Source organism: Caretta caretta, chromosome 1, assembly GCF_965140235.1.
Source record: "Caretta caretta isolate rCarCar2 chromosome 1, rCarCar1.hap1, whole genome shotgun sequence".
NCBI classification, from domain to species: domain Eukaryota; kingdom Metazoa; phylum Chordata; order Testudines; family Cheloniidae; genus Caretta; species Caretta caretta.
The window spans coordinates 153,091,252-153,118,388 of NC_134206.1; the positions used below are offsets into that span (position 1 = coordinate 153,091,252).

Genomic DNA, 27,137 nt, shown 5'->3' on the forward strand with positions numbered 1-27,137 from the left:
CTATTTGAAATTGAATAAAAATGCCATTGTACCTAAATTTGTGTGTGGGTCTTTAACACCAGATATTTTTTTAAACAATGACTCAACATATGTTAACTAATGCACAAGTGCTGAACAGCAGTGTGTATAGAAGGAGAATCCTAAACAACAGGATGGGATTAAGGGTACAGAGATGGAACAAGTGGGGATAAGCTACTTATAAAATGGGTTTGAAACATCCTGTTTTAATTTATTTGAAGCTCTGTGATTGTTTGTTTCAAATAGTTGGTTTATGGATGCATGGTGTAGACAGCATTTGTGGTGATTTGGGGGAATCTGTCTGTACAATTTATGAATTCCGTGTGAGATTATGAGCTGTGTTTGTATCTTTACCAAGATGTCAACTTCTTTTTGAATGTTGTCTTCTCCATTGTGCTTTTATCTTCACGTTGGACTGAAATTCTAAGGAGGGCTGATAATAGAGGGTCACTAGCTCAAAATGGTCCCCTTTTCTCATACAAACACCATAGACACCCTTCTGGCTCCCACCCAGGCGAACTGGTTTGTCAGGGGAAGGGGTTGCCTGGCAATGAAGTCACTTGATACAGGTCCCTGAGATCACAATGGGGAGGCGGATATAGAAGTCACCTGACGGAGGGGACTGGAAGATTATAAAAGGGCAGGATCTGTTCTGTTCAGGGTCTTTAACCATTGTCACCGTCTCAAGATGAGGGAAGCTGCTGCAGAAGCTTGCCCCGACTACCTGCACCCAGACAATCCCCCCCAGGGAAGGGTGAGCTAGAGAGAGAGCCATTGCATTCAGGGTGTCTGTTTTCTGTATGATCTGTATTCTCTGCATTTCTAGTGCTTAAGCGAAGTGCAATGGTGTGTTTAAAATCTTATGCAAAGTGTTGCTGTATTATATGCTGTACCACATGGCCCCTTGAATAGGTAAACCAGAAGGCTCACGGCTATGGGTAGAGTTCTGGGAGAGGGGGTGTTTAAGCTACAGAGGGAGTCAGAAGTGGTCCCAGGGACTGGGCAGAGGGACCATGTTGTCTGAGCTCTCAGGAAGGGGTGCTAGACAGACTCTGTGTACTCTGAGAATGGGCCTAGGACCCCCATCCAGGGACAGTGCCAGGACTCCATGCAGAGTAGGAGGCTTAAAACACCTGCAGATCCAGAGCTGGGCCCCCTCACAGCAGTCATATGAGTGGCTAAGAGGGGGTGCTTGACTGGGCCTGTGACAGCATGGTCTAGTGTTAAGATAACATGGGGGACAAAGTGACTGAGCCCTGTCCACAATACATCTTCCACCGGTGGAGCTGCCCTAGTGGGTCCTGGCGGTAAATTATGAGTCCTGTTTTCTTGGCACTATAGCCACATCCTCTGTGGAGCGTTTCCTGTACTCCTGATCCCCTACTTGACTTGAGCTGCTTCATCTTCTGTAATTTTATGCACAGGGGTTAAAGTAGTCTAAAGTCTGCATGTAGTCTAAAGCCTTTTTCTGCAAAAATAAAAGAATACTTTTTATGTGATACTAGTACCATTTTAGTTTTACAAAATATGTGGGATTTTTATACAATAGAAAAATACTAATTCTTCATCATAGCAGATCCATTATAATAGGTATTTCAGCCTGCTTGCAGCCTGGGGACAGAACCAGATCTGTCAGTCACTGGAAGCAGGGGAATGTCCTCTCCCTTGAAGTTCCCTCCAGTTTTACATGCCTCTACAGTGGCCGGTGGTTTAGCCAGACCTGCCTGGTTGAAGAGCTTTTCTGGGGAAAGTTTTAAATTTTATTTCAAGTGCTATCCATCCGTTTGGCTCAAAATATGTCTAATTCCCTGCTGTGTCCCTAGGCTGCATTTGATTTTTGGGAAGTTTCTCCCCTCCGTTCCGTTTCCCTTCTGAAGCATTTAGAGAGCTGGGCTGCGAAAAGACAAAGGCAAAAGGAAAGGCCTGTGTCTGCTGCCCCTCTCCCCAGCAATCAAATGTCTTGTTGGGGAGCATGGTCGGCTCTGTGGGCAGCATGCACGAGGTCTCCCACCCAAAGCGAGGACCGGTGATGTTGCCCTCTCCCCAGCAGGAAAGGAGGCAGGCAGGATTGGAATAGCCAGCCTCAGGGGCAAACAATTCCCATACCTCCATCTCCTTAGGAGGCCTGCAGCTGCCCTGGTCAAGCTATGTTCTGTACATCCCTGTGAAGATACAATAGGAGGATGAGGATTTCTTGCTACACCTAAAAGTTTGGGAGAGTATTGGGCTGTTGTTCCAGCTGCTGCTGTGGGGCATCAGGCCCTAACGTAGAGGCTGTTTCCAGTTTGTTGTAGGTTTCCATGGCTGGCCTCTATCACCACTTCCTTCCTTTCCCCCACAGCTGGCCACGGAGCGATGAGAGGGACAGCAGCTAAGATGTAAGAGGACAGTCAAACGATAAGGGGCCTCTGGGCCCCCCACTTACTTCTTTCCAGTTCCCCAGGTATCCATTTTGTAGGGCCAGAGGGTTCCTCAACGTGCATCAGTTAAAATTCAAACTGGTATCGCTACTGAAGGTCAGTGAGGTGCATCTTCCCTGATGGTAAGGGAGTCAATTCAAACAGTGTGTGGGGGGAAAGGAAAGAGATTTTTACTCCTCCCCTTCTTAGCCAGCCCAGTCCAGGCAGACATCACCTTAGCTCTCCCTCTTTTAGGCATGAAAACTCAGGTGGCATCTGACCCACCAAAAATAAAATAAATACCCCCCCATCATCTGACCCCCTAAGTGCTTCTGCACACTGTCACAAGGAGTGCTAACATGGGTGGCCAGTACTGCAAGTGTGGTCCCTCTCAACCTAAAATCCCATGGCCTAATGGCTTCTCCCTACAAACAAACAAACAAACAAATAGAATAAGGTAGTGGGATACTAAGCTGGTTCATGCATGTATATAGGGCTTTGGTCCTTGACATCAGTCAGGCAGATCATTTCCCAGCTATCTTAATGATTCCATGTGAAACTTTGTGGAAAGCTGGGAGTCTTTGGAGTCATTGGGAAAGTAGGTTTACCATCCTGGCTCTTGCCTGACATTATAGAAAGGAATACAGGTCATATGGCAAGTTGGGACTGTCCCTGATGTACCATAGGAGAAAATACAACTTTGCACATGGTAGGTCGAACAAGTGCACGGTGCTGAGGCATGAGGTCAGCAGCTGTTCTCTGTGGCCTCAGAGCTATATGCAGGACTCCCAAATAGCCCTGTCTGGAGTTACATTGGTGACCGGTGCTAGGTTCTTTCAGTTTGGGAACAAATAGCTACCTACAGCTTTGGTCAAGGTGAGATTACTGGGCATTGTCCAGTAGGGGTACCTTATGAGCTGTGCAGGCATCACAGGACGGCCTTGTCCCATTCCCCATCTCAAGCAACCCGTGGGATGCCAGGCAGGGCAGGTTTTAGGGGTGGGCAAGCAGGATGGGTGCCCGGGGTTCCAAATTCCAGGGGACACCGTGCTGCTGTGGCACTTCTTTTTTCCTCTCTCCAGGCTCTGACTGGCCGGCCTTTTTTTTTTTTCTTTCTTTCTTTCTTGGTTGCCCAGCTGCCTGGTGCTGGGGGTTGGAACACTGAAAGTGCTTTGCACCCTGGCTGGCAAAACTGTTAATGCTGCTCCTGCTGACAGGACAGGAATGAAATTGTCCATCTTTTACTTCAGACTGGAGAAATACTACCTGCTCCCCATCCTATTTCTAGCCTCAGAAAATAGCGAACAGAGTATAACTCCACTTGAAGCATCTGCATAAATTCCTAAAGGAGGCGTATCTTCACTTTCCCATTTTACAGTATTACAGATGACAATACGTCCATTATGCATATGGATGGCAACTTTATTTTAATTTTTATTTTTCACATCTTCAGCCATCACCATTTGAGATGGCTAGGCCTCCCAGTATTTCTTCCAGGGCTGTGGTAATATTAAATATTGGTTTTTAGGGAGAAAAAAATTCACTTTTTCTGTCTTCCTGGACAGTTTTTCTGATCAAGGCTCTGTACGGAGAAAGTTGAAACAAGCACGCCTAGTGATATGGTTGAGGAGTATGGTAGGTTCATGATAAACACAGACACATGGTGTGAAGGAAGTCCACCATCAATCTGACCTGAGGATGAATACTATCAGATACAAGGTCTCATCTCAGAAGAATGTTAACAGAAGATGAAGAAGCTATTAAAAAAAAAAGTGATGTCACAGAAATAAAAATCAGGTTCTTGTTGAAGCTTTTTGGAAATAGTGATCTCAGGCGCAGACATGCTTCAATGAACCAGAGTACACACGAGTCCTATCCAGTAACTCCTGGAGTCCTCTCCCTATTTCACTCTCCCACATCTGTTGGCAGAGGTCCAAAGTCCCATTGTCTGTTCTTGGCCTCCTTAGTTAGTGGCAAAGAGATTTTTTCAAAGAGATCCACCCATTATTGAGCTAAGTAGAGTGGTCCTTATGTCAGATGCCAGCTGCGGTTAATGGAGATGGCTCACAGGGGTCCCAATTCAATCCAGGGAATAGGTACCAGAAGGCGAGAGATCACAGCATCCATTTGTTAGAACCCAATGATCTTTTTGAAGTCTTGGAACACTGCTCCTTCCAGGGATAACAGGCTTGTATTGGTCATGATGGTCAATGTGTCTGATGGGATTTTCATAAATAAACTAGGAAAAACTTGATCAGTCCTTCCTGAGAGAGACCATCAACTTCTCCTGTCCTGGGGAGAACAGAGTTTCCTATCTCCATGCACAATGCCCAGTAAGGGGAAGATCAGTATCAAGGCTTACATGACAGAAGTTGGATTAGACAGAATGGACACACAAATATCCTCACTCATCGTAAGACAATTTGTTAGCCTGGTGATTTGACCTCTTTGCACCTGGAAATAGCAATGAAGTGCCCGGTGACCTGTCTGTATGTCAGGACCTGGAATACAAATTGATGGAGGATCTCTCTCAAAGCTGGGCAATCTCTTTGTATGCCTTCCCGCTGGTCCCCAGAACCATACAGATGATTTAAAGGATAGTATGGCAGTGATGCTATTTATGTCTTTCTGGCTGAAGAGGATAAGGTTCTCAGGCCTGATTAATCCAGCGTCAGAGCTTCTAATGTCTCTCTCTTACAGATGAGGTCTGCTATTGCAAAGCCAATTCTCCAGCCAGAATCAGACAGGTTCAAAATGGATACTTGAATGGAGTGATTACTGCTCTCCTGGACCCTAGAAAGAAGTCAACAAATAGTACTTATTCTGCTAACTGGGGCAAAGTCCATAGATTAACTACCATATTAAACAAGTGAAACATGGCTTGATAACGTATGGAGGTGTCCAAGCTAAAGGTCAAGTCTCTAATGTTCTCATTGTGTTCAAGTAAAGGAAGTTTTGTGTAATGCCCAACATTAAGTATCTCCTTTGGGCAACAGTCCTGATTTGAGCTATACAAAGTCGTAGACCACAACCTTGGAACATCATTCTGGTCATTGCAGCACTATCCAGATTGAACCTCTGTGGTGGGTGTCGTCATTCTTCTGACCTGTTAAAGTAAACCTCACTATATCTGCCAATCAGATGACTTTATGAATTTGGCAGCTTTCTCAGGTGATTTCTAGTATTTTACTTTTTAATTCAGACAAGTGGTCCTTACCTCTGTCATAGTTCTCATTCCCAAAGTAAATTGAAGAAATATCCTTCCTTCTGACTAGTATAAAAATCCAGTCCTTAGGAGCACTGACAGTCTCATGGCAGAGAAATCTTGTCTCCTGCAATGAGATCTGCTGGGTGGCCACATGTCCATACATAAATTCAGTAAAGCAACACATACATTCACCAAGTTTTACATACAGGACATCCAGACTTTAGCTAGTGCCATATTTGGTAGAAGCTTTCTCCATACCTCAGTGCCCAGGGGAAGATAGAGGATGTATAATTTAGCTAATTGTGTATGTCCATGTTGAAAGGATTGCCTGGAGTAGCACTGCTCTGAGAATCCCATTTTATTGGCTCTGTGGACCTTAACTTAATAAGGAGTAGGAAAATTCATCTGTGCTTACTTGAAAATTTTCTTTCCTCAAGTAATAAGGTCCACAGGTCTGGCCTATCCTGGAAACAAGTGGATCATCCAGAATAGAGATGGAAATTGAGGGAGAAATTATTCCCATGCCATGTAGTAGGAGAAATTCTTGTGCTTTTTCTTCAAAGTATAGTTACTGTACTATGTAATTTAGGAAAGTAGAATGGAATTTTCCTGGCTGTGGGAGCTGCATTAATTAGAGAGAACTTCAGGGGGCAGGGCATTCCCCTGCTCCTAGTGGCTCTTGGACCTGGTTCTGCCCCCAAGCTGATTGCAATAGATCTATGGATGTTGTTACTCACAAGAAAGTTTCAGGTAAGCACAGGTACATTTTCCTTTTATATAGTTCACATTTGAAACTGGTATTAGCACAGCATCTCTCTAGTTGCTTCTTCCACAAACATCTGCTTCCATTATCTTTGCTGCCAATTATGAGTCAGGCACCTGGTTTAAATTGGAGATAACACCACCATATTCACAAGGGCATTTCACTGGTAAATAAGTTAGTGTGATTCTTTGAGCACAGCATGTAAAGGACCCTGTAAATGCTAAGTAGAAGTGTTATTTATGATTGCGAGGAAGTAATTGATCTGATAAATTCTGAACTATGCAGAAAGCTAATTGACCATATTAATAAACCCAAACCACCAAGAAATCTGTTATCTACAGCCAGGTCCTCAGCACAGAATATGCCTTGAGGAGACACTTGGGGATACACACCTTAACACACTTAATACTGCCTTCACCAAACAAGGACAGTCTACCAGAGAAGTAAATTGCCTCATGGAACAGGTCATCCAAATACGTGGAGAGAACCTGTTTCAACACAGGAAAAAACCTGCTCCGACCGCACACCCTTAGTTATCACCCACCACCCCACACTGGAACGGGGTATTGTTAAACAATTACATCTTATACTCAATGGGGACCACATTCTGAAAGAAATCTTTCCCAAACCCCCTCTTCTAGCCTTCAAGCGCCACCCCCCACAATTTTGCCAAGCTCATCGTCAGAAGCAAACTCCCCACAGACCAGGACCCATCAACTCAAAGTAGCACCAGATCCTGCCAAAACAACAGATGCAAAACCTGCAGACATATCGCCACTGCTGCAATGGTCAGTGCCCCCCACACAACATCTTTCAGGATCCTTGGGTTCTACACCTGTCAAACACAACATTTAGTGCACTGGATGAAGTTCACCACATCAGTGGCTTTCAACTTCTTTTCTGGGGACCCAATTGAAGAAAATTATTGATGTCCACAACCCAATGGAGCTGGGGCAGAGGGGTTTGGGGTGTGGGAGGGGCTCAGGGCTGGGACAGAGGGGTTTGGGATGGGGAGTGAGGGCTGTGGGGTAGGGCTGGGAATGAGGGGTTCAAGGTGTGGGAGGGGGCTCTGGGCTGGGGCAGGGGGTTGAGGTGCAGGAGGGAGTCAGGGCTCTGGGCTGAAGGTGCAGGGTCTGGGGTGGGGCTGGGGATGAGGGGTTTGGGGTGCAGGAGGGGCTCTAGGGGGGCTCAGGGCTGGGACAGGGGATTGGAGTGCAGGAGAGGGTCAGGGCTCTGGGCTGGGGATGCAGGCTCTAGGGTGGGGCTGGGAATGAGGGGTTTGGGGTGCAGGAAAGGGTTCCAGGTTTGGGGGGGATCAGGGCTGGGGCAGGGGGTTGGGGCGCGGACTTACCTCCAGCAGCTCCCAGTCAGCAGCACAGCCGGGGTACAGAGGCAGGCTTCCCGCCTGTTCTGGCACCGCAGACCACGCTGCGCCCCGTAAGCAGCCAGCAGTAGGTCCGACTCTCGCCCACAGGCACCCCCGCCGCCCCGTTCCCATTGGCCGGTTGCTGGCCAATGGGAGTGTGGAGCAGGTGCTCGGGATGGGGGCAGTGCGCGGAGCCCCGTGGGCCCCCTGCCTAGAAGCCAGACCTGCTGCTGGCCGCTTTCAGGGCGCAGCGTGGTGTCGGAACAGGAAGGCACTAGCCTGCCTTAGCTAGGCAGCACCGCTAACGGGACTTTTAATGTCCTGGTCGGCGGTGCTGACCAGAGCGACCCAATGCCTGACATGCCGCGACCCAGTACTAGGTCGCGACCCGAAATTTGAAAAATGCTGCAATAAATGCTTCAGTAACAACATTACACTCTCAAATGAACTCTCAGAGAAAGATGATCAAATATAAAAACACCATATCACCTGTGAGTGAACACTTTTTACAAAACCATCATTCTATATCTGACCTTACAGTCCTCATCCTCAAAGGAAACCTGCACAACACCTTCAAAAGATGAGCCTGATCGCTTACATGCATAACTTCGCTAGACACTAAAAATTATGGTCTTAATAAAGACACTGGATTTAGGTTTTATTGCAACAATCTGTAAACAATTAACCTCCCCCCCTTTTTTTTTGTCCTATGCCTGCAGCGTGTTAATGGGCCACTTAACTGCTTTTGCTAAATATCTGTTCCACCTTGTATTTGGCTGTGACACTCTGGGGCTGTCTACACCGCAATAAAACACCAGCAGCTGGCCCATGTCAGCTGACTTGACAGCTGACTTGAGCTCGTGGGGCTTGTGACGCGGGGCAATAAAATTGCAGTGTAGATGTTCAGGTTTGAGCTGGAGCCTGGGCCCTGGGACCCACTCCCAATTGTGAGATCCCAGAGCCCGTGTTCCAGCCCAAGCCCGGACATCTACACTGCAGTTTTATAGCCTGAGCCCCATGAGCCTGAGTCAGCTGACACGGGCCATGGGTGTGTCATTGCAGTGTAGACATATGCTGGGAGTTTCAGCCTTAACTCTGCATTTTGAATCTATCTTTCTTTCACATTCTTTATGTACATACTTACTTCACATAGGTGAAGTGCTGAGCTCAAATTAAATAGATCCAGAAACATACACCACTCCTACTCATAATAAGCAAGGCAGATTTAATGTTTCAGTAAGAACATAACATGCCGTACTCCCCAGTGTCAGTCTCCTTCATTGTGTTAGGGAAACAGTTCCAGAGGTATGGGCTCCAGTTTGACCATAAAAAATGTGAGGATATCCCCTTTGAGTAAAGCTCAGTAAGGACCCTGGAGCATATTGGAAGGTTATGCCTCTCGGTCAGGTAGGGACACATCCGCCACCTCGTATTTTAAGAGAATTTTTAAATCCATCTGAAATCTCATGTGTGACTGATGTAAAGATTTCCCCCTGGTGACCTGAAGTATTGATGTGGAGTGAGTTAGTGCTGTAACTGCCCATTTCTGGATAGGTTGTATTTTAAGCAATTAAATGTTCCAATAAATTGCATGACTCCTGCCAATATGTAACAAAGGCACAAATTAAAGACGGCATATTCTTACAACTGCCTTGGTTGCAGCTCTGCTTCGTTCTGTGAGCGAGGTTTCTGTAAAGTAACAATCCAATTGAAAAGAGACTTAAGAATCAAAGTTTATCCCAAGGTTGTACATTTTAGTAGCTGGCTATCTAATGTGCGCCTTTGAAATCTGTAAAGGATTCTGCACCTTTCAAAAAGCAATGGGGTCTGACCAAAATTGTGTGCAGCTTCTCAGAATTTAACTCTACAGCTGTCCATAATGGAATTTGCTTCCCTGGGCCTAACTGAAACAAAATTAAACTGATGCATTATTAGCACAGTAATGACAACTGAAATTTTGCACTGCATACTTCCATCTCTTAGACTTACCAGTAAAATGGTGCTTCCCACTCAGCACATTGACTGACCAAAAGGCTAAATGGCAACAGAATCTGTTGAGTTAATTTACAGGCAAACAGTGGTTGGTGTTACAAAGGTATTAATTGTTGTATGCAATCTTATTGCCTGATGTTGAACCTATATCTTTAAAATTTAATTTGTTACAGTTGAGTGCTCTCAAACTTAATGCATGTAACAGAACTATAAGATTAGTTAATCTTTTTAAGTGTTTACCTTTTGAGAGGCCTGTTTCCTCCAAATGGTCTAATCTAGTCCTACTCAGTGTCTACAGTCTTGTCTACACTAGTATTTTTCAGTAATTCTCCCATGGTTGCATTATCATCTGTGCAGCTGTACTAGTAGTAGCTGTGGTAGGAGCACTTTTGTACACAGGGTACTAGAGGGCTTTTTTTTTTTTTCCAGCACTCTGTCCTCTCACCCTGCTTGGATCTGATCTATGGCACTGTGCCATGTTAATACTGGCTCTTCTACTGTTATTACTATGGTGGACATACAGCAGTGAGAGATTTCCCACAAAGTGCTCATGTAGACAGCTTATGTGTCTGGAAATCTTAATTCCAGGCAACCCTCATCCAGGGAAGTAAGTCATTCAGAAACCTAAATATGCCAATAACTGGTAGAAACTAAATCTAAATACGGCCCGTTGTCTTGGTTTGAGATTTTAAGTATTTTAGATATTGAGGGCCAGCTAACCCCCTCCCCTCCGAACTGTAAAGGGTAAGACAATGGAATTTGGAAATGTCGGATATCCAAAGGCCCTGTTAGAAATGGACCTGTGTTAAGGGGGGCGCTATCTACTTGAAAGCTAGTACATTTCCAAAGTGAGTTCAGAGTAGTTTTGGGTGCTTCACCTGCCTCTGTCCTTTGCCAATCTTTGTGCTTTTTAGAATAGAACATTCCCATTATTTTAAAATAAATCTTCCTTTGCTCTCTGTGCTATGGGTCTTCGATGCGGCAGAAGGGGAAAGAGGGAACCTGAGTGTATGCACGGTGCCATCCAATGCACAAAGTAAAAATAATCCCTGAAAACTAGATCATCTTTTCCACTAACCTCCCATTTATAGTAATCTTAGGTGTCACTTGTAACCATAGTAGATGTCTGCAGTGATACAATGGTTAGACCCCTGCGGTGAGGACTCGAATGAGGGAGTGTGGCATATGGGCTGGATGTGTTTTTACTCTTAATGACTGAGGTACTTATAGTACACAATCAGTTATAGCAACTTTGATCACATTTGCTTTAGGTGCCATTGCCATCCCTAATGCTAGGTAGAGATGTGGCTTGCATTAAATGGGAAGTCGATTGGAAAGTAGCTAAATCCATGATATGCCTGGGTACTTTATGCAGAGCTGTATTTTTTTCTCTTTTTTCCTCCCATTTCCCTCCCATATGGCCTTCTGAAATTGATTTAGCACTGCTTTTAATCATCTCCCTAGATTTGGTTTGAGTTTAGTCTCTACCTCCAGCCATCTAAGCTCTCTATCAGCCTGACGTAGTATTGATCACATAACCATTAGAAATATTGGTGGAGCAATCCTGCCCCCAGTATTAGTTTTGTGATATGGTCCTGATATACTTGGATTGGAAGACTGCCCTTCCATTTCCACACACCATGTGCGGTGTACCAAATAAGACTAAAACCTTGCTAAGACTATACCTGGGAAACATAAGGAACTCTTAATGGTTAGGAACTCGCTAGCTACACACCGCACTTTGTAGTAAATCATTCCGTAGTACAGGCTAGTGGGCTGGAATATTTCCAATAAAACGTGAACCGTTATCAGAACATCTCCATAAATCACTGCTAATCATGAGAAGGAAAGTCTCTGGGAAGGATAAAATGCCAATAAACATATTTTAAGAGGTGGAAATCGGTATTACTGCTTCTTTCAATGATCTTGACTCACTGTAGACCAGTACTCTGTCTGTGGGAAGTCCTTACTTCCTTCAGATTAGAGATAACAGTTTGAGTAGGTAATAATTTCACTGTAGTCTCTTATGGAGATTTTAATCAATCCTGCATTTTGGTGGAGTATCAGCAATGGCAAATAGAGAGGAGTAATATATTTATAACCTGCTTTCCCCTCACCCCCAAAATAAGACATGTAAAGGGTTTAGGACTTTGAAATTCAACCACTGAACTAGATGCCAGCTATCTTATGTAAAATCATGTACAACTGCTGCTGTTTATAGCAAGGGCTTCACAAAAGTGCCCTGCCAACTTCAACAGCTGTGGATGTGCTTTCTCTGGCAAATACATTTCAAATAGGTTCATTTCAAGGATAGACAAGTATTGTTACAGCAAGATGTACTAACTCGGTACTTCACGGAAAACCCGCAGTCTTGTTTGTCAATATCCACTGACAGAGAAGCACTATTACTAAGACCTCGGACTAGAAGAAGTAGAAATCGGCTGCTGTTTTTGGATATGTGTGATGTATACCTGGGAAGAGAGAGGTTGTCTGTCTGATTTATTTCCTGCACAGCCTTCAGTAATTAAGTAGTGATTATGAAATTTAAGCAGATGAAAGCTTGTCGTTTTTAGAATCCTGTTGGTGAATTTGTAGTAGAACTGTCTCTCTTCACACAGGCCCCTCTGCAGGGTCATGATAATGAAACCAGTTCTATAATTAGCTGGGTGGCAGTGCATAACTGTTTACTTCTGTCTGGGAGATTGAATACTTAAAAGTAGCCACATGCAAGTAGAGGTGGAGTGTGTGAGGTTTTTTTTTAAAATTACTTTAATATTTTCGTTGTGACAGATATTGCAACTGCATGTTGTGTGTCTGTGGGAAACGTATTGTATTACGTTTATGTATAGGCTTGGCAGAATTTTATTTTTTCTTTTATAGTTTCATTGGTAGTATCTATTTTTAAGCATCCCTTTTTCCATTTTTTGTCAATTTAAAATTTTCCTGGTTGTGGGAAATTCTGAGGGGGTGTCAGACAATTATTTAATGACAGTAGACACTGAGATTCAAAAAATTAAAGCTTTATAACCATTCTTCTTCTTTTACCATTTGCAGTCCTTGCTGAGCCACCTGACAGCAGCTTCATCAGCAGAATGAAGGGCCCCAAGGCCACCATGAAATCTAGTCAGTTTAATGATTTATAACCATTAAAACATGAACTGTCAACATCAGATGTCAAAATAAACAAAGCAAATATCTTTAAATCGAACTCTGTTAAGTTCTCAGGCAGCATTTTTCTTTCTTTTCCCATCTGTAAATTTAGATTATTATTAATGGGAATATTTCTTCATTGTTTTCGGTGTATGATGAAATTGATATTTACAAATAAAAATCGAATTCTTCCAAGCCTATTTATGTATTACTGTGGACCAGGTATGTGTTCTACTCCATCGGGGAGGGTTACCACAGTTCCTCCAGGAACTAAAACTAGTGGGGGGTTTTGAAGGTGAATCACTCACCTTTTAAACACCTACAGAGAGGTTACATCCCTGGGGAGGTTTAGGGTTCAAACTGGGTCTCCAAGGCACATTCTGGTTCAAACTTGGTCTCCAAAGTCTTGCAAAACAAAGAAAGGGCTTTTGGTTTATAAAAGCTGTGTTTTTAAACTGACTCAGTGCCACCTTATGATCCAGCAAACTGACCGGACCTTTTGCCCAAAGGTGGGCCCCAATCCTTGTGGAAGGGTTGGAAAGCCAAGTATTTGGCCTACCAAGGCCCAATAAGATGGTGGATGACCTCTGGTAAGCTTTTTGCCTGTGTATAGGAACTTTTATTGTTTTTATGTTTACTCTGTAATGGTTTAACCTTAAGAATAAATGTGTTTGCTCAGAATGAACTGTGTGGTAACTTGTAGCTCCTGGCAGCACACTGTTCATAGCTCTCCCGGAGAGAGCACAGCACAGGCGCTGGCCTCAAGGCAGAGTGGCTAGCTGGGCATATTTCAGTATAAAGCAGGGAGCTGTGCAGTCATAAAACCCTGGTCAGGAGGGAGAGAGATATGGGACTCCAGTTCCACCCAAGAAGGTGACGGATGAGAGCTGGAAACCTTATGTGGGTGCCCTCCTGGGACCACGGGGGGCGGGATATAGGTGCAGTCATCCTGAAATTGTGACGTTCCTGTTACTGTTTACAAAAGCATTTGGAAAAAATGATCCAGTAGCATTTTAATTCAGAGATCCTTTAAAATATGGATTTAGGTTGATTTTTGTATTTTTAATTTTGTAATCTTATAGTGAATTGATCTTAGAACTCCCTGGGTTCTGTAAGTGTGATAAAACAGTAAGCTGTCTTATTTTGTAGTTCATATGCGCTCCTGCTCATTTTACAATAATTCATTAATTTAATAATAAAACTTAAACTGATACAAAATCCTTTGGAGACTGTAGCCATATACTATATCACTGTGTCCCTTTAGCCACTTCTAGGGGATGCCAGAACTCAAAGGGCTAAAATGTTATCAAATAAACCTTAATTCTGAATGTTTCTAGGGGCCGCTGTTGAGGTTGGAAGGTCCATAATGAAAATGATTTTGACGATTCTTTGAGGTATGTGGTTAGATCCTGGGCTGCTCCTAGGTACCCAAATAACAGTTGTGGCCAAGAGCACTTTTCTTTCCCCCTCCCCCCAACCTGTGCCTGATTGGAAGAATCTGACCCTCTCTGTCCAACATGGACCTTGCCATGCTTATCTGTGCCTGTCACTTCAAAATTAAAATGGCTATAATACTTTGCTTAGTGCTACACCTACAGAAACTGATGCTGATGCCAAACATGACAGGTTTCAGAATAGCAGCCACGCTAGTCTGTATCCGCAAAAAGAACAGGAGTACTTGTGGCACCTTAGAGACTAATTTTTACTACGCCTGTTTTATAGACAGATGAATATCAACATTGAGAGTCAGTGCCTAAATCAGATTATTGTGTTTAAGTACCTTGGAGTGCTGGTTAGCAGCAAATGGAGAAATCAACAGAGAACAACACACAAGGTTGCTGAGCATGGGGGAAGTCTGGAACAAAGTAGATGGGGGGATTTATGATAAAATGGATGCCCAGACTACTTAAGGGATAACCATACAAAACTGTGGTAAGACCAGCTATTCCATATGGATCAGAGACATGAGTCACCAAAAGGTGCACTTGAGAAGACTTAAAGCCATTGAAATTAGGTGTTTGAGGGGAATGAGAGGGGAGATATTAATGGACCATATGTGGAATAATGTCACTGGGGTTGAGACCAAGGTCTGCAGAATCAGAAGTTGTAAGAGAGGAGGCTGAGACGGTATGGGCAGGTACGAAGGATGGATGAAGGGAATCCTGTTAGGAAGGCATTTGAGACTGGAGTTCATAAGTGGAGAAAAAAAGGATGGCCAAGAAAATGGTGGATGGACTGTGTATGGGAGGATGGAATGGATAGAGATCCAGCCTTGGACCAGCAAGCCTGGAAAAGACTGATCCAGTGACCTGACCCCAGCTAGCTGGGAAAAGTGATAGAAGAATGACTTTATTAAGCATGTTTTATGCCACTATGTCCGCTATGCCAGTGGTCAAGGTTCTACACTGGCTTCCAGTAGACTTCTGGGAAGAAAACACAGGGTTGAAATTAATCTGTAAGGCTCCTGGTTACCTGAGAGATCACTCTGACCTTGTTCCATACTGCAGCAGTATGGATCTGAAGAGATGCCCTCTTTAACAGGATTGAGTTGCTGGTTCCGCTAAGGCTCCTTGACTTTGAAACTCTCTTTGTCCTTGTTCTATTAGAGGCCAGATCAATTAACTTTCCTGGAATGTTGCAAAGCCTGATCAGCTGCGGGTGGAGATTGGGTTTATTTTATCATCTTTGTTATGTGGACTGGTGAATATTTATCTGTCGAGGTCAAGTCAGATGTCCTCCATATTATGGTGGTGGTTTCTGTATTTTATGGTATCAGAGCCCAGAAGCATTTATATATCCAACAAAGGGTATGTCTACACTATGGAATAAGGTCGAATTTATAGAAGTTGGTTTTTTAGAAATCGGTTTTATATATTCGAGTGTGTGTGTTCCCACAGAAAATGCTCTAAGTGCATTAAGTGCATTAACTCGGCGGAGCGCTTCCACAGAACCGAGGCTAGAGTCGACTTCCGGAGCTTTGCACTGTGGGTAGCTATCCCACAGTTCCCGCAGTCTCCGCTGCCCATTGGAATTCTGGGTTGAGATCCCAATGCCTGATGGGGCTAAAACGTTGTCACGGGTGGTTCTGGGTACATATCGTCAGGCCCCCGTTCCCTCCCTCCCTCCGTGAAAGCAAGGGCAGACAATCGTTTCGCGCCTTTTTTCCTGAGTTACCTGTGCAGACGCCATACCACGGCAAGCATGGAGCCCGCTCAGGTAACCGTCACCCTATGTCTCCTGGGTGCTGGCAGACGCGGTACGGCATTGCTACACAGTAGCAGCAACCCCTTGCCTTGTGGCAGCAGACGGTACAGTACGACTGGTAGCCGTCATCGTCATGTCCGAGGTGCTCCTGGCCACGTCGGCTGGGAGCGCCTGGGCAGACATGGGCGCAGGGACTAAATTTGGAGTGACTTGACCAGCTCATTCTCTTTAGTCCTGCAGTCAGTCCTATTGAACCGTCTTATGGTGAGCGGGCAGGCGATACGGACTGCTAGCAGTCGTACTGTACCATCTTCTGCCAGGCAGGCAAGAGATGAGGATTGCTAGTAGTCGTATTGTACCATCTTCTGCCAGGCAGGCAAGAGATGAGGATGGCTAGCAGTCGTACTGTACCATCTTCTGCCGAGCAGCCATGAGATGTGGATGGCATGCAGTCCTTCTGCACCGTCTGCTGCCAGCCAAAGATGTAAAAGATAGATGGAGTGGGTCAAAACAAGAAATAGACCAGATTTGTTTTGTACTCATTTGCCTCCTCCCCTGTCTAGGGGACTCATTCCTCTAGGTCACACTGCAGTCACTCACAGAGAAGGTGCAGCGAGGTAAATCTAGCCATGTATCAATCAGAGGCCAGGCTAACCTCCTTGTTCCAATCAGAACGATAACTTAGGTGCACCATTTCTTATTGGAACCATCCGTGAAGTCCTGCCTGAAATACTCCTTGATGTAAAGACACCCCCTTTGTTGATTTTAGCTCCCTGAAGCCAACCCTGTAAGCCATGTCGTCAGTCGCCCCTCCCTCCGTCAGAGCAACGGCAGACAATCGTTCTGCGCCTTTTTTCTGTGCGGACGCCATACCAAGGCAAGCATGGAGGCCGCTCAGCTCACTTTGGCAATTAGGAGCACATTAAACACCACACGCATTATCCAGCAGTATATGCAGCACCAGAACCTGGCAAAGCGATACTGGGCGAGGAGGCGACGTCAGCGCGGTCACGTGAGTGATCAGGACATGGACACAGATTTCTCTGAAAGCATGGGCCCTGCCAATGCATGCATCATGGTGCTAATGGGGCAGGTTCATGCTGTGGAACGCCGATTCTGGGCTCGGGAAACAAGCACAGACTGGTGGACCGCATAGTGTTGCAGGTCTGGGACGATTCCCAGTGGCTGCGAAACTTTCGCATGCGTAAGGGCACTTTCATGGAACTATGTGACTTGCTTTCCCCTGCCCTGAGGCGCATGAATACCAAGATGAGAGCAGCCCTCACAGTTGAGAAGCGTGTGGCGATAGCCCTGTGGAAGCTTGCAACGCCAGACAGCTACCGGTCAGTTGGGAATCAATTTGGAGTGGGCAAATCTACTGTGGGGGCTGCTGTGATGCAAGTAGCCCACGCAGTCAAAGATCTGCTGATATCAAGGGTAGTGACCCTGGGAAATGTGCAGGTCATAGTGGATGGCTTTGCTGCAATGGGATTCCCTAACTGTGGTGGGGCTATAGACGGAACCCATATCCCTATCTTGGCACCGGAGCACCAAGCCGCCGAGTACATAAACCGCAAGGGGTACTTTTCGATAGTGCTGCAAGCTCTGGTGGATCACAAGGGACGTTTCACCAACATCAACGTGGGATGGCCGGGAAAGGTGCATGATGCTCGCATCTTCAGGAACTCTGGTCTGTTTCAAAAGCTGCAGGAAGGGACTTTATTCCCAGACCAGAAAATAACTGTTGGGGATGTTGAAATGCCTATATGTATCCTTGGGGACCCAGCCTACCCCTTAATGCCATGGCTCATGAAGCCGTACACAGGCAGCCTGGACAGTAGTCAGGAGCTGTTCAACTACAGGCTGAGCAAGTGCAGAATGGTGGTAGAATGTGCATTTGGACGTTTAAAGGCGCGCTGGCGCAGTTTACTGACTCGCTTAGACCTCAGCGAAACCAATATTCCCACTGTTATTACTGCTTGCTGTGTGCTCCACAATATCTGTGAGAGTAAGGGGGAGACGTTTATGACGGGGTGGGAGGTTGAGGCAAATCACCTGGCTGCTGGTTACGCGCAGCCAGACACCAGGGCGGTTAGAAGAGCACAGGAGGGCGCGGTACGCATCAGAGAAGCTTTGAAAACCAGTTTCATGACTGGCCAGGCTACGGTGTGAAAGTTCTGTTTGTTTCTCCTTGATGAAAACCCCCGCCCCTTGGTTCACTCTACTTCCCTGTAAGCTAACCACCCGCCCCTCCTCCCTTCAATCACCGCTTGCAGAGGCAATAAAGTCATTGTTGCTTCACATTCATGCATTCTTTATTCATTCATCACACAAATAGGGGGATGACTACCAAGGTAGCCCAGGAGGGGTGGTGGAGGAGGGAAGGAAAATGCCACACAGCACTTTAAGCACAGCACTTTAAAAGTTTACAACTTTAAAATTTATTGAATGACAGCCTTCTTTTTTGGGGGCAATCCTCTGTGGTGGAGTGGCTGGTTGGCCGGAGGCCCCCCCACCGCGTTCTTGGGCGTCTGGGTGTGGAGGCTATGGAACTTGGGGAGGAGGGCGGTTGGTTACAGAGGGGCTGCAGTGGCAGTCTGTGCTCCAGCTGCCTTTGCTGCAGCTCAACCATACACTGGAGCATACTGGTTTGGTCCTGCAGCAGCCTCAGCATTGAATCCTGCCTCCTCTCATCACGCTGCCGCCACATTTGAGCTTCAGCCCTGTCTTCAGCCCGCCACTTACTCTCTTCAGCCCGCCACCTCTCCTCCCGGTCATTTTGTGCTTTCCTGCACTCTGACATTATTTGCCTCCACGCATTCGTCTGTGCTCTGTCAGTGTGGGAGGACAGCATGAGCTCGGAGAACATTTCATCGCGAGTGCGTTTTTTTTTCTTTCTAAGCTTCACTAGCCTCTGGGAAGGAGAAGATCCTGTGATCATTGAAACACATGCAGCTGGTGGAGAAAAGAAAAAGGGACAGCGGTATTTAAAAAGACACATTTTATAAAACAGTGGCTACACTCTTTCAGGGTAAACCTTGCTGTTAACATTACATACATAGCACATGTGCTTTCGTTACAAGGTCGCATTTTGCCTCCTCCCACCGCGTGACTACCCCCTCAACCTTCCCCCCTCCCTGTGGCTAACAGCGGGGAACATTTCTGTTTAGCCACAGGCAAACAGCCCAGCAGGAATGGGCTCCTCTGAGTGTCCCCTGAAGAAAAGCACTCTATTTCAACCAGGTGACCATGAATTATATCTCACTCTCCTGAAGATAACACAGAGAGATAAAGAACGGATGTTGTTTGAATGCCAGCAAACATACACTGCAATGCTTTGCTCTACAGTGATTCCCGAGTACGTGTTACTGGCCTGGAGTGGTAAAGTGTCCTACCATGAAGGACGCAATAAGGCTGCCCTCCCCAGAAACCTTTTGCAAAGGCTTTAGGACTACATCTAGGAGAACCGCAAATGCCAGGGCAAAGTAATCCTTTCACATGCTTGCTTTTAAACCATGTATAGTATTTTAAAAGGTACACTCACCAGAGGGCCCTTCTCCGCCTGCTGGGTCCAGGAGGCAGCCTTGGGTGGGTTTGGGGGGTACTGGCTCCAGGTCTAGGGTGAGAAACAGTTCCTGGCTGTCGGGAAAACCGGTTTCTCCGCTTGCTTGCTGTGAGCTATCTACAACCTCCTCATCATCATCTTCTTCGTCCCCAAAACCTGCTTCCGTATTGCCTCCATCTCCATTGAAGGAGTCAAACAACACGGCTGGGGTAGTGGTGGCTGAACCCACTAAAATGACATGCAGCTCATCATAGAAGCGGCATGTTTGGGGCTCTGACCCAGAGCGGCTGTTCGCCTCTCTGGTTTTCTGGTAGGCTTGCCTCAGCTCCTTCAGTTTCACGCGGCACTGCTTCGGGTCCCTGTTATGGCCTCTGTCCTTCTTGCCCTGGGAGATTTTCACAAAGGTTTTGGCATTTTGAAAACTGGAACGGAGTTCTGATAGCACGGATTCCTCTCCCCAAACAGCGATCAGATCCCGTACCTCCTGTTCGGTCCATGCTGGAGCTCTTTTGCGATTCTGGGACTCCATCATGGTCACCTGTGCTGATGAGCTCTGCATGGTCACCTGCAGCTTTCCACGCTGGCCAAACAGGAAATGAGATTCAAAAGTTCGCGGTTCTTTTCCTGTCTACCTGGCCAGTGCATCTGAGTTGAGAGTGCTGTCCAGAGCGGTCATAGTGGAGCACTCTGGGATAGCTCCCGGAGGCCAATACCATTGAATTGTGTCCACAGTACCCCAAATTCGAGCCGGCAACGTTGATTTAAGCGCTAATCCACTTGTCAGGGGTGGAGTAAGGAAATCGATTTTAAGAGCCCTTTAAGTCGAAATAAAGGGCTTCATTGTGTGGACGGGTGCAGGTTTACATCGATTTAACGCTGCTAAATTCGACCTAAAGTCCTAGTGTAGACCAGGGCAAAGATTCAGATGTTTGTAGTTTGCCTGTCTTAAAAATAGGTGACTAGGTTTTCTTTGGAAGTAGAAGGCAAATGTTCCTGTTTGGAATGGTGTATTACAAGTCATCTGCCACTGGTATTTAGCTGGCTAAATATTCCTTTCTCACCCTCCCAACAGAAAAGTCATTTACTTCACCTTAGGATTTGCGGCATAAAGGATTCCAAAAAACAAGCATTTTGCTGGAGATTTCTTATTTTTTAAATATGTATGGCATAACTCCTCGAAGGAGGAATGAAGGCTCCCATCTTCTTCCTTGCTGAACAGCACTCCAGGGCTATGGATCACAAAGAGGAGTCTGGGACTTGCCAGCCAGCAAGCCTGGGCTCCTAACCCAACTAATTTTGGCCTTGTTCCATAAATTGTAACGTCTTTTGAGGACAAGGACCGTATTTTTGTTCTATATATGCACAGCGCTTAACACAGTGAGGTACTGATCCATGATAAGGGCTCCTAGGGGTACAGTAATGAAAGTATTTAATAATAATCAGTAGCAACTGTCCGGTAAAAGTTCCAAACCTGAGCTCCTTGTGTGTTTGCAATTGCATGTCACAATCAGCCTGCTGTGTATTGGATACAGGGCTGGACAGACAGCTGTTTCAAGCATAGTGGATATTGAGCACTTGGGGGGGATAATTGAAAATTCAGTCTTTATGGTAAAAGCAGGTGTTTTTATTTCATTTTTTCTCCAAATAGCTTTAGGAATTGAGATTCACTGCCTCACATTTGGAACGGAAGGAGCTACTCCCTCTGCTTTCCAGAGTTTTGTTTAAACTCCACCTTTGAGAGAATCAGAGTAACTTAGGTGCTATCATCAGGACCAACTTTAAAGAGGGAATCAAATGAACGCTTCAGGCCTCATGGGTCTCACAGTGTTTAAGACAAGAGCTGTCTCTGCTTTAGCCACATACCTCTTCAAATCAGTCACTGTGCACATAGTCTGGATAAGAACACAGCGAATCTCTGGGAGTTCACTGAAGAGTAGATTTGTGCTGCTCCTTCAAGATCTTAAACTCTTCCACAAAAAGCTGTTCATGGAAACCCCTTGGGAAGCATGCAATGACACGATAAGGTTATAAAGACTACACAGTAAAATAATATTGCTACACTAGCTCTGAATGCAAAACAAGTTTTTGGAAAGTACACCTATGTATGAATACAATGGGGTTTGGTTGTATTGGCCCTCAGGCAGTCACTGTCTTGTGCTCAAACAAGGAACTGGATAGAGTTCAGAGAGGATTTTGCAAATGTTATTCATAGAGGGGACAACCTGACTGGCACAAGACGATGACCATAGGAAGAAATGGGCATCAAGTAATGAAACCACAATACTAGCATCTGCTACATATCTGGAAGAGAGTATCCCAGAAGGGCCAAAGGCTAACTATGAAATTTGAGGACAAATGTTGATCAATATTGTATTGTAGTGAAAATGTACCTGGCATATTATTGTACTACTCTACTCCAAATTTGTTGCAGCATTCATAACACATAACAGCCAGGTACATCACTTCATGGAGAATTTCATTTTGCAGGAATTACCTGTGGTTGGTTTTGGTTTTTTTTTTAGGGGAATATTCAAAAAGGACGCGACTGTCTCATTTATGGAAGCCTTCAATTCTCAGGTTTTCCAAAAGACTTCACTGTACTGTGCTGTGTACTTTATGTAACGTTCCATACATAGTGTCTTGCTCATCCAGTAGCGCTTCTGCAGCATTGGTTACCACACAGGATCCCTACTAACTAACTGGGGAGTGAGGAGTTGTTCAAAATAAAAAAGTTCATAACACTGAACAGCTCAAAATTGGAGCAGATGTGATGCATAGATTGAAGTATGGGGCACTGCATGGTTTTCTTCTAATCCTTCAAACCATTCAAAGCAATTTCCAATGCACTGAAGGCATCCAAATGTGAAGGGATGTCAACTTGATCTTCAGCATCACTTTCGTTTTGTGGGTCCTCGTTGGGGGAAAAATGGTTTGACTGACTGGTCAGTCGCAAGATTGCTGTTTGTAAAATCAAGGTTCTTCTGTAAATGCTTTTGTGGTCTGTATTGCAGGCAACACCCCAAAGCATCACATCTCCTGTTGTCATTGCCTCAGAGAGGGGTTAGGAAGAAAACTGTAGCTTTACTTTAACTGAAGTCGGCACCCACATCTGTTACTCACATAACTGCTAATCTCTTGTATTCAACACACATGCTCTGGGTAGAAAAGTTTTTCCATTCAGTTGCATTACTGATATCCATTGTTCCAACTTCTGACTTACACTTGCGCTTTCCAGGACATCAGCTATATTTTCAGCTGTAGTAAAGTGAAGACTCACTAGTGCAGCACTTCCTGCTGGTCGTCTTGGAAATTAGCAGTCCAGCATATGGAGCGCCTCCTCCTGGCTGGTGTCTAGCCTGCCACTGGCCCCGTGTCCCTCCTGGACCCCGGTGCCATTTACCTCAGGGTTCTGCCCCAGCAGTACCCCCTTGCTCTAGATCTCCCCTCCCAGGGGAACGAACCCCCAACCCTCTAAACCCACCTTGCCTCAGTGGCTACTGCCAGTCATCATCTAGCTCCCACTCACTGGGGCAGACTGCAGTGTAATGATCACTCATCATTGGCAAGGGGTTTTACCAGGCTGGAGCTCCCCAGATCCCTTGCTCTATTCCCCAGCACTACTCCTTCCTCTCAGGCAGCTAGCCCTTCTCCCTCCAGGGCTGGAGAGAGACTCCTCCAGCTTCTGGCCCCCAGCCCTCTTATAAGGGCCAGCTGGGCTCTAATTAAGCTGGCCACACCTGTGGTCAGCTACTCCATCAGCTTCCCCCAGCTGTTCTCACTCCATTTCCCAGCCACAGCCCTCTCTGGGGCTGCTTTTAACCCTTGTTCTCCAGGATGGGGAAGCCACCCCACTACACCAACCCATATTTCTCTTCCATCAGATGCTGGTACAGTGGTATGAGGAATTTTGCACTGTCTGTGCTGAAGCATGCATACTGACAGTTTCTAGTACAACTTGTAAATTCTAATAAACCCTAAAAAGTGTGTGCGCGTGTTTGTATGTGCACATAAAATTGCACACCATGTGTGGAACTTATATCTGTGATAATTAGTCACACATCACAGACCACATAACCTGCTCTTTGCCTGCTAATATACCTCTCCAGGACTCATTTCAACCCCCTGCAGAGCTTCAAACAGCAGCCATTTTTTGTATCAACCTCGCAGATAAATGTTTCTTCTCCTTGACTTCCAAATACCAATACCCAAGGCCTATGATGGGCAAGATTCAGTCCTCAGCCTATGACAGGTTTTCTAGATACAGTTATGTAACACCTTGAAAGTATGTTATCAGGGTGCTTCCTATATGTTAGAAATATACTAAGTGACCATTATACTGTTGGAAAGGGGAGATTCCCAGCTTCCTAGTGCAACTTGATGAACTTACCTCTAACTTTGGTCAGGACCTAAGATATCTGACTTTAAGGTCATTACATTTTCATGTGAAGAAAAGCTGTTTAGGTCATTCTGAGAGAGTTTTCTAGCATCCACTGCACTCTGTACAGTAGAAATTACGGGGAAGGATAAAAATAATTCCCAGTAACGCTTTTTTAAAAAGATCTCTAAAACATTCCTAAAATATTTGTTCTTCAATGTATGTGGCATGCATAAAACACATGGTGGCGTGTTGTTGCATAAAGAGTTTATTGGCATTTGTCTGAGATTGACCTACATAACTGAATCGTGGCCTCACCACTTGGGAGTAATGTTGCATTTCAAATTGTGAAAAACATACCTTTAATAGGCAGCCGGTTTAATTGTCAGGAACACAACCCCCATGCTTTGGGTGTCCCTAAACTTTTGACTGCCAGAAGCTGGGACTGGATGACAGGGGATGGATCATTCAATCCTTGCCCTGATCTGTTCATTCCCTCTGAAGCATGTGGCACTGGCCACTGTCAGAAAACAGGGTATGGGGCTAGATGGACCACCAGTCTGACCCAGTATGGCCAGTCTTATATTCTTATATGTGCTGGGCTTCACCGTCATGTATTTCCTGTTTATATAATATAATCACAAACCATTCTGTAGGACTTTGTTATCTCTTAAACTCAACAGGAGAGAAATAGTTGGGTGGGTAAACAGTCGTTTGTCCCATCACTTTGTCCATCATTAGCATAGGATTTGGAGAGAGAAAGATGTTGTGTTTGCTGTCAGCAAAAGCTATAATTAAGGGGTATAAGTTAATGGCACATGTAGTGATAGTCAGTGAGGGATCTGCACAAGGCAAGGTTGAACTTGGATCTTTCTGAGCTGTGTGCCTTTTAAGATGTTGTATTAACATGGGATTTTTCTTCTAAATATCCAGCTTCAGAAAAACAAGGTGGGTGAGGTCATATCTTTTATTGGACCAACTTCTGTAGATGAGAGAGAGAGAGAGAGAGACAAGTTTTCGAGCCACACAGAGCTCTTCTTCACAGCTAAAGGCAAGATGGAACAGGTTGTGTAACTGTTTGGCTCCTAAGCGTGTCTCTTTCACCAACAGAAGTTATCACCTCATCCACCTTGTCTTTCTAATATCCTGGGATGAGCACACCTATAGCTACACTGCATACAGCTTCAGAAAAACATGCTGTTTTTTTTCTGCATATTTTCATATGAATTTGAATAAAATCTGTTGCTCATTCTTTGAGGATGCATGCAACAAAGCATGTCAGATATTAGTGCTGTGATAAGTTGTGCAGTATGCAGCAGATAGGGTTAGGGTAGTTCAGGCTTCACCTCCATAGAGATGGTGTTCATTAATATTCATCTGCTATCTACCCCTAGTAATAGCATCTTTGGAGTTAAGACAATGGCAACAAAATTTTCTCAATTGCCATCTGACATCTGCTGGCAGAACAGGGTAACACGTTGCATGTGATTAAGGATTTTACCAAGGGAATTTACAGGCATCAGATTTTGAAGCTTGAGTGACTTTGTAGGATCAAAACCAACTTGGCTCATAGCACAATATCTTGGAATGGCCTTGCTCCTGAAACAAAGCCACCATTACACAGAGAGGGGGTCTAAACAGGCCACAGCTCTCCTACCACCCTGTGTTCATGAATTTAACTCTAGGAATTAAATGTTGGGCTTGGATTACACAGTTTGTGTGTATCTCACGTTAAACATGCTGTCAGTGAAATTTCATTAGGACTTTCTTGGCCTGTAGGAAAATGTGTCTGATATGTTTCAGAATGGGTGAGGGCAAGGTTATTTTACCTCAGAGATTTCCTATCCCCAACCAATTAAAGTCCCAGAGGTTTACTAGTCAGCTCTGACAGAATGGCTGTTGCAGTAAGTCTGGAAACAAGATTACACTATCACTGTTCTCCTGTAAAAGGAATTATTTGCTTTTGCTATGAAGAACTGACTCTTTTCCATTCCAATCCTCTGCCCTGTTGGCTGCCCCTCACTGAATAAAACCAGACTGGGAGCAATGCATATAAAATAGATATTAAAGGCACCTGTTTGTGTCACAGCTGCAGCAGCACAAGAGCATGTTGCAATTATAGCTCAGAGGTTGGAGCGTTGTGTGGCTGCTGAACATGTAAACAAAGTCCCATTGATATTCAAGGCATCCCAGTGCAGGATCTCTAACAAATGAGGCTGTTCTTCAGTGAAGAACAACTCTGCACTGCCTGTGTAATAAAAAAAGCTAGCTAACAGGCATGCACAGCAGAGGAGAGTTTGCCTCTAAGTAATTTGTTTTCTATTGTCTGCTTCCCCCTGGAATTTATGATGAGAAGGTATCAACTGATGAAAATAATGAGGCATCAGTGGGAATGTTAAACTAGACAGTGCTTATTTTTGTGTGAATGTACGTTCCTATTTCAGTTGGTGTTTTTAAGCAGTGTACTTGAAACTAAAAACTTACCTTTCCAAAGCTAAAGATACTAACCCAACATCCTATTTGGTGAAAATGAAGTAACCAGACCCTCTCAGGTGGTTTGCTGTGGTCAAGTGTTAAAGTAACTGAATTTTTTTTTTTAAAAAGGACTATTGGTAGATTACGTCAGTATTATTTCCCTCCCTAATCTCCTGCAGTAGAATAAAGATCCTGCCATATGGCATCTACGACTCTGATTTTGCAGCTTGTTCGTGGCATAGTTAAACTGACTGGTTTCAAGAAAGAGAGTTTGATTTGTGGCCTTGCAGGAGTATTTCTGCTATCGCAACCGTGTTCTTGCACCTGCCATACTGCCTAACCAGTTTTTGTGAGTGCATCGTGGGATGTTCTCAGCAGCTGTTTTCACCAAGGTCTATGGGTATCTTTATTTTATTTTTTCCCCAATCCCATTCCCTTTCTACCTAGGAGTGTAGGAGTTCTTACACAAATCCCATAGTTCTCAGACACAGTTGCCATTTATTCATCACTATGACTTTCCTGGCATGGCAGATTGCTGCATCCTCCAGCTTATGGAGTTTGCAGCTTGACAGCCTGGAAGCAGGGCAGGGCAGAAATGGTAACAGTTCCCAGAGAAATCTCA

General features: G+C 45.0%; 2 protein-coding genes across 2 annotated transcripts in view; one reads left to right on the forward strand and one right to left on the reverse strand.

Moving 5' to 3' along the window:
• TSPAN7 (tetraspanin 7) overlaps positions 1-27,137 on the forward strand; it is a 192,600-nt gene that overhangs the window by 55,365 nt on the left and 110,098 nt on the right. The gene's annotated exons all lie outside the window — the stretch shown is intronic.
• Positions 18,443-27,137, reverse strand: part of LOC125642608 (uncharacterized) — a 32,242-nt gene continuing 23,547 nt past the window's right edge. Inside the window, exons 2-3 of the mRNA XM_048864229.2 lie at positions 19,645-20,050; positions 18,443-19,055 (exon numbers count right to left, since the gene is read on the reverse strand). Of these exons, the coding sequence (XP_048720186.2) occupies positions 18,535-19,055; positions 19,645-20,050 (927 nt within the window). The 3' untranslated portion in view covers positions 18,443-18,534. The remainder of the gene's footprint in view (positions 19,056-19,644; positions 20,051-27,137) is intronic.